The sequence below is a fragment of the Anser cygnoides genome, chromosome 11, assembly GCF_040182565.1.
Source record: "Anser cygnoides isolate HZ-2024a breed goose chromosome 11, Taihu_goose_T2T_genome, whole genome shotgun sequence".
NCBI classification, from domain to species: domain Eukaryota; kingdom Metazoa; phylum Chordata; class Aves; order Anseriformes; family Anatidae; genus Anser; species Anser cygnoides.
In genome coordinates this window covers 12,060,194-12,073,762 of record NC_089883.1, presented here as the reverse complement: position 1 = coordinate 12,073,762, position 13,569 = coordinate 12,060,194, and the positions used below count along the sequence as shown (strand labels likewise).

The following is a 13,569-nucleotide window of genomic DNA, read 5'->3' as shown; positions in this document are numbered from 1 at the left end:
CAGGGGCCCTGAAGGTTTCGAAAGGAGCTCCGTTTAAGCTCAGGCCTGGGCAGCCGTTTGTGGGGCTGTCCTCCCAGGCTTCCCAAGGCTGATCATGGGCTTACCTTGGTGCCCTGCTTTTGCATGGGGACTGCTGGCTATAGACCACCCTGCTCTGCTCTCCTGGCCTTGGTGCCGCAGGGCTGTGCCCAGCAGGTGAGGTTGTTGCCTGCACTGTGTCCATCCTTGGTTCACCTCGTCCTGGAGGGGACAGGCAGCTCCGGGGGGCTCCTCAGGGCTGGGGAAGGAGGCTGCGGTGCTGTGCAGGAGTTAAGCTCATGGACGGAGCCAGGCTTCCTCAGTCTGGGGGTGCCCCACAGCCCCCCTCCACCTGAAATTCCCCCACCTGTCTGTGGCAACCCCATGAAATCCCTACACTCATGTTTAGACCCCAACCGAACCGCGATCCTCTCCTGTGCCCTGGCCCCCAGGCTCCCTCGCTGTGGCGAGCATCCTCCTCCACCCTCCCGGCCCCACAGAAACCCCCGTTCCCTCAGCCCCTGATGATGCTTTTGCGATGCTCAAAAGCTTAATTCCTTTGCAGAGGAGGACTGTTCAGTAAAACGCTGTTTGGGTGAGATTTTAGGGCCTTAAACGGGTAAGCCCTGCACCTAACGGCTAGGACTTCAGCACCCTCATTTCCCTTTGAGGAGCACGGAGCTGGGAGGAAGGAGCCTGAGGCTGCTCGGGGGCTCAGTTTCTCCCCAGAAACCCCGCCAACCTCCCATTTAACCCCTTCCTCCGGCAGCCCAGAGCCGTGCGGGACCCAGGGCCGCCCGCCCCCGGCCCGAAGCCGCACCCCCGGCGGGGCGGGAAGCGCGACATGGCGGCGGCCCGGGCGCTGCTGCTGCTGCTGCTGGCGGCGCTGGGCCCGGCGGCCGCCGTGTGGCCGCAGCCCCTCCGCCAGCTCTCCCCGCCGGCGGCCGCCCGCTGCCCGCTGCCCCCCGGCCGCTTTCGCTTCTCCTACGCCGCCGGCTCGGCCGTGGGGCCGGGCTGCGCCGTGCTAGACGAGGCCTTCCAGCGGTACCGGGCGCTCATCTTCGGCGCCGCACGCCCCGCGGGTGAGGCGAGGGGAGAGGGCTCGGGGCGGGGGGCACCCAGCGGCCCGGCGGGCTCCTGGGGCTGGCGGGGGACGAGGAGCCGCTGGGGGAAGCGGGCACGGAGATTTGAGTCTCCAAAAAGTTGTGTGCGTCTTGTGGAAACCTGCTCCTTAACGCGCAGGTGTCCCGTGTTGCGGTGGGACCTTCTAGCCTCACACCGTAATAAACCAAAGGTCCACGTCTCAGACAGTGCCCAGGTGGGGCACGGCTCTTCGGCCTGTCAAAGTCCTTCTCCCCAGGCCAAAGAAGCTCTTCTGGCTCCGTAGAAGGGCTCCTTGCTTCAGGTTGGGTATCCTTGTGGGGAAGAAGCGGTGTGTGTGCTTCCAGGAGCGGCAGACAGAGCTGCACCTAGGCGTTGAATGCGGTAATTGTGGCAGGCGAGAGCTGCTCCTGCTTGGTTCGTGGCAGACCAGCCTCGTGTTGGCTTGGAAGGTGCACCAAAACCTGTTCGGTTCTGGCTCAGCCCAGCAGAAACTTTGTTACTGGGAAGTTTGGTTTCACCAAATCCTTGTTCAGCAAAAGGACATTGTTCTCCATGATGTAGTTGTTGAAACAGAGATTGTGTTTTTCTGAGTTAAACCCTGAGTTTTTTTTTGAAAATCAGCTCCTAAAGGTGAGTGGGGATGAGCTGACCCAATGACAAGATAAGGAAATCTCCAGTGTTGCAGCTTGTCCCAATTTGCACTGTTGGGTTGGTAGCCTGGTCTGCTCATGGTGTCACCACCTCCTGTACAACAGTTTCAGGGGACTTTGCAGTATCAGCAAATTAACTAACTGCCTCAAATAAAGCAACTTGTTAAATTTTTAGTGATTCTGCACTGGGGAGCACGAGCCCAAGTCAGCCTGGAGCTTCAGTGCCCAGCTCCTGTCTGAAAATTCCTGTCTTGGGTGCGTGAATCCCACGTATTGCTTTTTCCCTCCTTCTGCTTCTTTAATTCACCTGGGGTTGATGGCTAGAGGAAGTGGTGGCTGTAGTCTGGTGACTTGGTTGGTTGAATTGAGTCTTGTAGCAAAAGCCACTGTTGCTTTGTATGTGCAGGGTAGTGCCTGCTGTGCTTGTGTTTTTGTTTTTAATAAAAAATAAAAATCAAACATAGGCTAGACGCCTTCCACAGCACGGTGAGCACCAGTCATCTTGCATTTCTTTCAAGGAAAGAAATTTCTTTCATTCAGTCAGCTTGTTCTTTTTATCTCGTTTTTATCTCCCCCAGACTGCATTTCAGCACTGCAGCGTTTTGTTTTGCTTCCTTTTCTTACTCGTGACCGGGGAGAGCTGCTGCCAGTCTTACCAGCGCTTTTCACAAGTCTTGGCTCTTCCCGTTTCTAGCAGCTCTTTGTGCATCCAGTGCAAAGATATGCCTTGAGAAAGAACTGCTGTTGCCTGTTTCTCACAAGTACGTATTCTTGTTTTGGGGCTTTTTTTGCCATTTATTCTCACAAGGTGAGCAGGTCAGCATCCCGAGGCGGTGTGGCTTTTCTGGCAAAGAGGTAACAGCCCTTGGATGCACCCTGAAATTTTCTATAGTGTAAGATGAGAAAAGGCAAAAAGCCTTGGGAGCCTAGGCTTGATTTGTGGCCGGTCATTACATCCTTGCAACCTGGACTTCTTTGTGAAATAGTGCTGTCTTGCTGCATGTCTGAGGTGAAATGCTGCGAACTCCCTGGCTGCTTTTGCAGGGCAAGCACACACATCGAGCAGCCGGCACGCATGGAGGCTGAGTGCCTGCGTGGGTCTGCAGGCAGCCTGAAGAGCTACATCTACGAAGTGTGAAACGCTCCATTCATCAAAAAGAGCTCGTAACTCTGCTTCCCGGTATGTCAGCGTGAACTCTGTCGCTGCTGATCAGAGCAGAGTAGGGTGACGGCACTGGAAGCTGCCCTGCTTTGTCTCAGGTGCACCGTGACAAAGGCAAGTGTGAAACACTGAGAAGAAACATTTGGCTTATCTCTTAAACTTGACTCTTCTAGGTAGCAATAGAAATAAGTTTCCATTTGAGGGTTGCAAAGACCGCATCGTTTCAATTTTTCACGTTTTCCTGCTCCTGTCAGAGGGAGCTATGGCCATCACATCGTTTGGAGCAATTTCTTGTGATCACCAGATCGAGCTCTCCCTGCATACTCACCGTTTTCCATACGCTGTTTTATGTGGAGTTCAGTCTGCATGCTTAATTTTAGGGCTTTTTTCCTCTCGGCCTTCCTTTTTTTTCCACATGAGTAGTTAGTAATAGCAAGGAGTGGGAACCCTGCATGGAAAAAAAAATAGTTTCTATTAATAGAGAAAATAAATGACAGAAAGAGTTTTCTTCCTGTTTTAGAAAGCAGCTATGTCAGTTGAACAAACAAGCATGCCGATCGCACTGCAGAGAATTAAGGAGACTTCAGCATCTTCTCCTGACCTGCTTTCAGAGCATGCCACGGCAGCGCTGGACTTCCCACAGAACAAGTTTAAGGTCCTCTTCAAACCCTCCAGATGTTAGCGTGCCATCCCCTCCTGTGTGAGCTGATCAGCTCTGCAGCACATCCAGCATGTGTGGATTGTGCCCCGAGAGCAGGCGTCTCGGAGTCTTTTTCTCCCTCTGAGTGGAAGCCGAGCGACCGCTGCCGCAGGTGGGGTGATCCAGCAGCTGTTACCGTAGCGCACTTGGAGGGGCAGTTGCGTGTTGCCAGGGTTTGAAAACATTTTGGGGATTTGTGGATTATGCCCAAACGCTGCTGGACTCCAAGCGTGAAAGCAGGCTGACTGAAGTTAGGAGGGACACGGGGGAGTATTTGGTCAACCCCCGGCTCAAATCAGGGCCAGCCCTGGGGTCAGAGCCAGCCTCGCAGCAGGGTCAGGCTTCTCAGGGCTGTGTCCAGCTGAAATTGAGATATCTGCAAGGATGGAGAGCTCAGTCCATACTGTATGGTTTGACCATCCTCAAGGTGAAGAATATTACTTTTCATTGTCTCTAGTTGGGATTTCCCTTGCTGTTCTTCCTTCGTCTGTAGTCCTTCAGCTGCGTGCCTCCGAAACGCTTGTGAGCGTGTGACCTGGACCCTGCATGGAGCTGAAGCCAGGACCTCTCATCCCTGATGCCTTATTGCTAATAACCCGCTGTGACCATTGCTTTAGCGTCCTTCCAGCCTGTGACAGTAATTAACTCAACTTGCACCTCCGTAGCACTGTTTTTAACCGTGAACTTTTGGCTGATGGGCGATCGATTCCTTCTGGGCCCGTCCGCGTTGCCTTCCCAGCCTGGTGGTGCTGGCACCTGCCGCTCCCTGGTCAAGGAGGCTGCTTTGGGTTTGGCACAGAGATGTCAGTACATTTGTTCAAATACACGTTCTGCTGGCTGCAGATTCCCTCCCCGATCAGACAAGCGAGGTTTACCCGTGCTGTTCTCTCTGCACTGTGTGTCGTGCTCAGGGATGTCTCTCAGGCAGGTTTAAGTGTGGTGGGGGGACCGATTCTGTTGCTGCTTCACTTCCCCTTTGCGCTGCCCAGCTACAGTGCTTTTTGGTACTCCCCGTGGCACGCTGCAGGGCGTGTAACAGGCCGTGCTGTGCAGCGCCTGGATTATTGCCGGGCAGTAACTTCCTTCCTCTCAAGGCTGCTGAAAGGGCTGATGGTGCTTGGTAGGAAATTTGGAAACATCTTCACCTTAAACGCAGTCCCCCTCGTCCTCGGAGCGGCTGCTGCTTGCTCCTGGAGGGTGCGTTCCTGCGACTAAACCAAAATCTCCATCCGGCCGGAGGTGAGAGGCGCAGGCTGGGAAGTGCTCATCCTGGGAAGGGCCCTAGGGAGAAAATGAGTATTTGCCGTGTCGCCAGGCTTGAGAGCAGCCGTCCCTGCTGAGCTGCTGCCTTGCCAAGCGTAGGGAGCTGGTCTTGCTGTGCTCCATGTGCCAGCTCGCACGTCTGCAAGGTTGCCTTGGCTACCGGCTTGTCTGTACTGAGAGGAAACCTGAAAATGGAGGAGTGTTTTTGAGCCATTTCCCTCCAGCCACAGAGGTTTCACCATTCCTTCATGGGGACGTTTGGGGTCTCTGGCTCCTGTGCTCTCCATGTTTCACCCAAATGCTGGTGGTGCCACGGTCTCTCCAAAGCTTGGTGTCTGACTTGTTGATGAGGCTCCCTCAGAGCCAAGCTTCTTATTTTTTGGTGGCTGTGCTGAGTGTTGGCTGTCCCTGGGAATGCTGTGGGGCTGTAGGTGTGAACCACGGCTGTGATGGCAGCGCCCCACCAACGTTCCTCCTGGCCAGAGATGGCTCTGAGCAGACCCACTTACCTCAGAGCAGGATTAGCACCTCCCCTGGGAGTCAGGGCAGCATCTCCCGTGTGCTCCAGTGAAGATTTGGGCTTGAGAACGCTTCTTCAGATAGGGAAGAGCAGCCAGAGCTCCCGCTGGGTTGATTTTTCCAGCTGCTGGGCCTGTGACCCGCTGTGCAGAAGATGAAGTCGGACAGGGGCCTTTCTGTGCTAGGAAAGCTTCAGGCCAGGTTTTGCAGTTGCCTCTAATCCAGCCCAACTTTGCAATACACCTGCATTCATCTTCAACCTTTTTTTTGATCTTTTTTGACCTCTTTTTTTTTTTTCGACCTTTTTTTTTTGCCTTGCAGAGAGCAAGCAGCCCTGGAGGAAGCCCTGCAGTGAGCTCTCCGTCTTGGTCTCCACGCCGGGCTGCGATGGCTTTCCCAGCCTGGACTCCAACGAGAGCTGTAAGTACTGGGGAGGAGATAGCTGGAGCAGAGCGCAGGTATTTCTCTGCCTCTTGGTTGGAAATAACACCCTACAGCACTTAATCCTATTTTTGGAGAGGCGGGATCCTCACTGTATTGTTGAGAAATTGGGACAGGGGCGAGCAACTTACCTGAGGTTGCTGGTAGTGTGAGAGAGGTTTTAAAACAAAACAAAACAAAAAAACTACCCCAAAATCAGTTCTTTGGGACCCAGGGGCGCAGTCCTGTACCAAAACCACTGCTGGTCCAGCTGTGACCCCACAGCTGGGGCTCTCGTGCCCTCAGGCAGCGTGCGAGGAACCTAATGCCTGTGCCAGTCCGACCGATGCTGTTTTTTCAGATAAGCTGCACATCTCAAGGGACTCCTTGCTGCTCTACGCCGATGCTGTCTGGGGAGCTCTCAGAGGTGAGGTGTGCTTAGTCACGGAGCTTTCTGCTGGGCATTCCCGCCCTCCCTGCAGACCGGGACATCTCCCTGTGCCTCTCTTCTCCCTTAGACTTAATTAATTGAGCTCTCTTTGGAATCTGTGCTGAGCGAGTGACTGTGTGTGGTTCTCCCGCAGGCCTGGAGACGTTCAGCCAGCTTGTTGGGAGAGATGAGAACGGCACGGTGAGTGAGTGGGTGGCTCGTGCGGGGGCTGCCCAGCACGACTCCCGCAGCACTACGAGTCCTTGCCTCGTCTCCTGGGGGCAAGCTGTGCTTCGGGGCAGTGCGTCCTGCCTCCTGAGCTGGGTAAAGCACGGCAGCTCTTTCTGGCCAGCTCGCACGCTGCTCATCCTGCTTGCCCTGGGGATGAGGATGACCCTGATTTCCTCGTGCTAATGGCTGTGTTGCCTGGAGCCCTGCTCACTTCTTCCTTGTCCTCTCTCCTCCCGCAGTACTACGTCAACGAGACAGAAATTGTGGACTTTCCCCGCTTCCCTCACCGAGGCCTGTTGCTGGACACCTCTCGCCACTACCTGCCTCTGAAAGCCATCCTGCAGACCCTGGTAGGGTGCCTGGACTGGGAGGCATGTGTCTGCCCCACTGGCAGGCAAAGTGGTTTAGCTGGGTGTCCCTCTCTGACAACTGAGCCTCCCTGAATAGCCTGGAGGGCCACATTTCTGTTTTCTTTTGTTTTTTTGGGGTGTGTGTTGCTCATTTCTGATGGTTCCAGGAGCTGTCTAGGGAGAGCCAGCCATGCGGCTGTGCATGGGCCACTGCGTTCACTTCTCATCAAGGAAGAGCTTGCCAAATGGAAGCTTTTTGAGGAACACCAGCTTGCTTATTTCTGGATGAAGCAACAGGCTGGGGTGGGATGGCAGCCTGACCTGGATTCTTAGTACACAGATTTGCATGATGGAAAAATGCCTCCGTGCTGTCAGTCTTTCCTAGTGCAGTACTCTGTGCCTGTGGCTGTGTTTGCTCCTGGTGTAACTCACAGCTGATTTAGGTGATTTCTCAGCTCCCTTTCTAAGTGGGAGAAGGAAGAAAAAGCCCTGAGGTATCTCAGATTCCTGCAGCCTGGCTTACTTTCCAAGGCTGGATCCTTTCTGAGGCAAGGGAAAAACACTTCCCAGTGGCATTAGATGAAAGTGGGTGGCGGTTCTGCATCCATCCCAGGCAGAATTAAACTTCAAATCTCAACCGTTGGCTCTGGTATAAGGAGAGCAGGGATTTTATTGCGAGCAGAAGCACTGATGGCCCTCTGCAGCTCTTTGTGGTGCTGGAATCGTTCTTGGGTCCTGGGGAGCATTTGTGCTCGTCCGTTGTGTTGTCCGTTACTCAGCGACCTGAGATCCCGTGGTTCCTTCCTGTGACAAGCAGGCTGACCTTTCAGAAGGAGCATGGTGCGTATATCTGTGTTCCCGTTCCTTCCCAGGACGTCATGGCTTACAACAAGCTGAACGTGTTTCACTGGCACATTGTGGACGACCCGTCTTTCCCGTACGAGAGCTTCACCTTCCCAGAGCTCAGCAAGCAGGTAACCCCTGCTGGCCATCGTGCAGCCCCCCGGCCAGCTGGGTGCTGGTCGCAGTGACCGCACGTGTTCCCCCAGGGAGCCTTCAATGCCATGACCCACGTGTACACAGCCAGTGACGTGCAGGCGGTGATCGAGTACGCCCGGCTCCGTGGCATCAGGGTGATCGCGGAGTTTGACACTCCCGGGCACACCATGTCCTGGGGGCCAGGTGAGGAGCGGACCCTTCCTGGGGGTGTGGGTGTGAGAGCTGTGGTTGTACCTGGCTGGGGAGGGGTCTCTGTGACGTGGATCTCAGAAGCAGGGCGTGGGCAGCCACATCCCGCAGGGGTTAAGTGCAAATTCTCAGCTGTGCCCCCGTCCTGACACGCTGCCCTCTGCCCGAGATGAGTGTGTGGATGTGGTGGGGAGCGCAGATCAGCACAGGATGCGGATCCGCTCCCAGCACATCAGACTTCCCAAGTCACAGAGCACTTTTCTGCTGCCAGGGATGCGTCTGGTGCGCTGTTTGGGGCTTCTGTCCCCCAGTGGTCACTGGGCTGTGCCGAGGGCGGTCTGGGTGGCTACACGAGGCGATACAGCCCCCTTCAGCCCCTTCCTCACTGTACTGGGTTTGTCGTGACCCAGGTGCTCCAGACCTCCTGACTCCCTGTTATTTGGGCAAGGATCCTTCTGGGACCTACGGGCCCATCAACCCCATCCTCAACAGCACCTACCAGTTCGTGACCAGTTTGTTTCAAGAGGTCGGCGCTGTGTTCCCAGACTACTTCCTGCACCTCGGTGGCGATGAGGTGGATTTCACGTGCTGGTGAGTGATGCCTGGTCAGAGATCGGTCTGGAGGGGGCCTGGGGTCTGAAACAAGACTGGTGCTCTGCTGCCTGGGTGCCTGGCACATGCCTGGGGATGGGTGCCTGAAAGAACAGCCCCCCTAATGGGTAGGGGGAGAGCAGAGGGTTGTTCCTGTGGAAGAGGGAGACAGAAATTTGGCACAGGCCCCCTTAGTCCCAGCCATGCTTCATGGCCACGATCACCTGCAGATGTTTGGTGCCCTGCTCCCCTGGGCAGAGAGAGAGGCTCTCTGGGTTGGTGCCTGGGGTTTTTATTCTCCTCTTTTTGGTACGCAGGAAATCCAATCCACAAATTCGTGCCTTCATGGAGGAGATGGGCTTTGGTGAAGATTACACAAAGTTAGAGTCATTCTACATCCAGAGGTGAGGATGGCTGCGTCCTGCGCCTGCAGTTGCAGTACAACAGGCACAAATGTCTCCTGCTGTCTCAGACAACGAATCTCCTTTTCAGGAATGTAGTCCTTTGGGCCTGTCTTTCTGTCCCCAAACAGAGTAGCCTAGCCACATTTCTGGGGGGAGACTGACCACAAAAAGGTCTGGGGCTGAGGGAGAAAAGAGCCCTGGGAGGGGCTGTGCTTTCTCCCTTCTCCATGAGCAGTACCCTCCTGTCCCCCTGGGGATGGCGAGGATATTGGTGCTGCTGCTCTGGCTGCGTGCGGCTGGCAACGAGAGGGGAATGTAGCTGGGAGGACCCCAAACTCAGTAATGTTTCCACCCCAGGCTTCTGGACATCGTCTCTTCCCTTGGCAAAGGCTACATGGTGTGGCAGGAGGTGTTCGACAACGGAGCGAAGGTGAGAGCTGCCTGCGTTCCCTGGCACAACTCCCTAACGCTTGGGCAAATGGTGCCGGTGCTGCTCACTCAAGTGAGCCTGGACGTGGCTCAGAAGTCGATCCAGTGCCCGCCTTGGTGCCCTGGCCCTTTGGGGGGCTTTTGCCATGAAACAGCAAGCGCGGAGCAAGGAGAGCTTCCCTGGGGGGACTGGATGTGTCAGGACAGTGGCGATGGAGGGGGGTGGGTGTAACTCTACCTCCCAGTATTATGATAACGGGTCATGGCGTGTTCTGGTGCAGGACCTGGTCACCAGAGCATCAGGAGGTGTTTGGAGCTGGGGGTGTCTCCGGGGCACTCTGCTCGTGAGGGGAGGTGGTGCCCTTGCTGCACTGATGCTGTGCACGGGCTCCACGTGTGTTTGTGCTGCGGGTCCAGGTGAGGCCGGACACAATCATCCATGTGTGGAAGAACTCCCTGCCTTACAAGGAGGAGATGGCGAACGTCACCAAGGCTGGCTACAGGGCTCTGCTCTCTGCTCCCTGGTACCTCAACCGCATCTCCTACGGGCAGGACTGGATGGCAGCCTACCAGGTGGAGCCCTTGGATTTCACAGGTGCGTTCCTCGGGGCACGTTTCCTTCTGGCAGCTGGCTTCTTGCTCAGAGGTGGTTCCGGGGCTGTCTCTCGTGATGCTCTGTTCTCACTGGTGGTGTGAACGTGCTCGAGTCACCGTGCCTTGGCTCCTGGGCTCTGTGCTGTCCCCTTGCTGCAAACAGGCTGCGCCTCAGCTCTCCCTGCCCCAGGGTTTGAAGCTGGGGCTTCCAGAAGAGCAAATCACAGCTTCTGTAGCTGAGCCAGCTCCCTGCTGTTACAGTCGTCCCCCCACGCAGGGCAGGAAGGTGCTCTGTTACCTTACAGCACCCGATCACCTGAAAGCTGTGTCCTCTGGCAGGCAGCCCTGAGCAGAAGGATCTGGTGATCGGCGGAGAGGCGTGCATGTGGGGCGAATACGTGGACGTCACCAACCTGGCCCCCAGGCTCTGGTAAGAGATGTCCTGGGGAGGTTAGCTTGGTCCTTCAGCACGGCGTGGTGTGCACCCAGGGATGCTGCTTCGGTCTCGTGGCACTCGTATCCGTCCTCTGGCAGCACATCTGTGGCACTAACAGCTTCACTGAGGCTTAAACAAGGTTCTGTGGCCATCTCTAAGAGCAAAACTTGCTCCTGTGCCACCTGCTGCTGCAGCCAGTCTGTTCACTGCTGGTCTCTGTCCTGTCATTAGGACACCTCCCGACCTGCACCCATCTAGGCGTGGGGCTTTTAACGTTCAGAAGCCACGCGCCTTCGTGTGTTGGAGGACTTGGGTTGGGGAAGTGTTTGGGAGTGTGTGAGAAGCTTTCTCTGACCGGCCCGCCTTTGTGGCTTGTTCCTTAAGGCCAAGAGCTGGGGCTGTAGCCGAGAGGCTGTGGAGTAACGCGACCGTGAGGAACCTGCAAGATGCTTACGTGCGGCTGGCCAGCTTCCGCTGCGAGCTTCTCAGGTAACCGACCCTCCTCGCAGCGTGGGGGGGCACTGCAGGGGACACCCCCTCCACACAGACCCTGGGCAGGGCCGTGAGGGTGCTAGGGGGGGAGGCGGGCTGCCCTGGGTGTGAAACAACCCCTAAAGTCCAGAGCATTTCTCGTGCCTGTGCATGGGCAGGGCTTGCTTTGGGCTGTGCTGGAAAAGGGGGTCCCTGCTGCCGGTGGGGGCTGGTGGCTCTGCGGGGGAGAGGGTTTTGTGCTGGGGAGGGGGCCCTGTCAGCTCCTGCCACCCCCCTGCGGCATCAGGCGCTGCCCTGTGGCACTTGCCATCGCTTCATCCCCAGGAAAACTGCCCTTAGGCCTCACTTCCACACGTGAGCAAAAACCCAGCCTGTAAGCGCAGGATGCAAACTGCACAAATCTGAGTCGGGGCTCTGGTGGCTGCTTTGGGTTCCTCTAACCCCTCAGACCCGACCGCCAGCTCTGTGTCCTCCGCGTAACGCCCGCTGCCTGCTCTGCTTCCAGGCGTGGTGTCCAGGCACAGCCTCTCTTCATAGGATACTGTGACCACGAATTCGACTGGTTTTGAAGGGAGAGTCCTGCTGCCCTCGGTCTCTGCGCACAGGAGGAATGATCTCTCTTTCTCCCTCAAAAGCTGCTGGCATGGTGAAGGGACCCTTTTACTCCCCCTGCTTCTGCTCTTGCATTGTTGCAATGAATGTTTTTTTTTCCTTAGTATGCACTCCTTGCCCCTTTTTCTATTTTAGTTTCTTTAAATCTATAAATAAATGACCCCAAAGAGAAAAAGGTGCCTCTTCATACCCAGCTGGGGCCTGGGAAGACCATGCGAGGGCTTTTTGCTGGGCAGGCCTTGCCCTGGAGCAGGCTCGTTGCAGGGATTCCTGTGGAGGATCGTCTGGCTGTGCCTCATGCTGCTGGCTCTGCAGCGCGCCGGGTGCCTGCTCAGCTGGGTTAACCGTGCTTATTCTCTGCCAGTATCCCAGATTTCCTCCCTGCTAAGAGAATGTGGTGTCCAGTTGCACAGTAACGTGTGTGGGGGGGAATCCTCATGTTGCAGGCCAAGTGGGCTCCCTCACTTTTCCTTTCCACCTCCTGCTGTTGGCCCCTGAAGGCGCTGCCTGCGCTGGGATGTCACCAGCACTGCTGTGTCACCCGCTGCCTCCTGGCCTTTCCCTATCGCTTCTCTCTGTGTCCCTAAACCCCGTCTGCTCCCAGGCTGGCTGCTCCTGAGACGAGCCCCAGAGCCTCTCAGACCTCGCAAAGCCACTGAGCTGAGCGCGGGAGCTGGGTGCGGATGTTCCCGAGGCACCGCTCAGCTCTTCCGTCGGCTGCTGCCTCTGCTCAGGCTTCTTGTGTCCCCCTGCTGCTCTCTTGTCCTCGGAGGGGCTCAGCTCCGCCTCTGTACCCAAGTGGCTTGGTTTGGACAGTATTTTCCTTGGAGAAGAGACGGTCCTTGCCCCATCGCTGTCCCAGGGAGCCGGGACAGCCGGGGTTCTCGTCGTTTGACGGCTGGGGTTGCCCCGCTGGAAATCCCGGCCAGCTCAAACGTGAGGATCTCTCGGGGAGAATTCCCCCAGGCCAGGACTGCTGGGCGTGTGTCCTGGTCTGAAATGAGTGAGGTCTGCTGTTTGCTCTCCGTTATGGATGGAAGCTTCTCACTGTTGTTTACTTAGAATTAAAATATTCCTAAATTGTCGAGCCTTGCGTTTCTTCACCCTCCTGTGTAGGGGTACCCAGGCAGTACTTGGCTGTGGTGGTAAAACTGCCCCCGTCTTACGGGGAAAAGATTGGGAAGCCCAACCACCATGGAGCAGGGAAGCGTAGCCCATGGCCAGATTTGGGGGAAAAGGGGGGTATTTTTTCCAACTGGACAGGGGAAGGGAAGGGAAGGGAAGGGAAGGGAAGGGAAGGGAAGGGAAGGGAAGGGAAGGGCGGCCGTCCTGCGCGCTGCGTCCTGAGTGAAGATGCTCCTCTGCTTCCTCCGGGTCTCCCTGGGAAACTCGTGCCCCTTTTCTCTGTTGTTTTGGTCAATAATTGCTGTCCTTGCCTGGTGCTTGAGGTAGGGCGTTGAAGGTGAGCCGGGATTGCCAATCTGCCGCCTGCCCCTCCCGTGATGTTTGTTTCTCTTAAATTGAGTAACACAAAAGATGTAAATAATAATAACAGCTGCTTCATTTTGCTGGGGCTCGATGCACCGCCACGTCCTAAAGAGCTCCGAGCTCCTTCTGTAGGAGCAAACACTCGAAACTTCGCAGGAGCTTCTCAGCCCCCCGAGGACAACTTCTGCTCCGGCCAATGCTCCTGAGCAGCCCCTTCCCAGTGAGTATCCCGCTGGGATCTCTTTTGGGGTTGGCTTTAACCTATGTTGATTTTTGTTGTTGTTTTTTTTTTTTTTTAAAGCAGCCCTATTGCTTTTTTCCCCATTGCGGGGTGACCTGGTGGCCGGGGACCAGGGGGCTGCCATGGCGTGGGGTCCCCAACCATCGGGGTGCCGCCGGTCCCCCCATTTCCCCCGCCGCATCCTCGCGGCGTGTCGGCTCCTTCGAGAACATCTATTTTTACCCGGGATTTGTCATGTAAAACTTGC

General features: G+C 56.2%; 1 protein-coding gene across 1 annotated transcript; it reads left to right on the top strand.

Moving 5' to 3' along the window:
• The first annotated feature begins 842 nt into the window (after positions 1–842).
• Positions 843–12,678, top strand: HEXA (hexosaminidase subunit alpha). Its single transcript, XM_048081530.2, has 14 exons — positions 843–1,100; positions 5,738–5,836; positions 6,198–6,263; positions 6,421–6,467; positions 6,737–6,847; positions 7,720–7,821; positions 7,897–8,029; positions 8,446–8,626; positions 8,944–9,030; positions 9,388–9,460; positions 9,877–10,054; positions 10,393–10,483; positions 10,874–10,978; positions 11,487–12,678. Exons 1-14 carry the CDS (start codon positions 863–865, stop codon positions 11,548–11,550), a joined length of 1,575 nt encoding a protein of 524 aa, XP_047937487.2. The 5' UTR covers positions 843–862; the 3' UTR covers positions 11,551–12,678.
• The last annotated feature ends 891 nt before the right edge of the window (positions 12,679–13,569 follow it).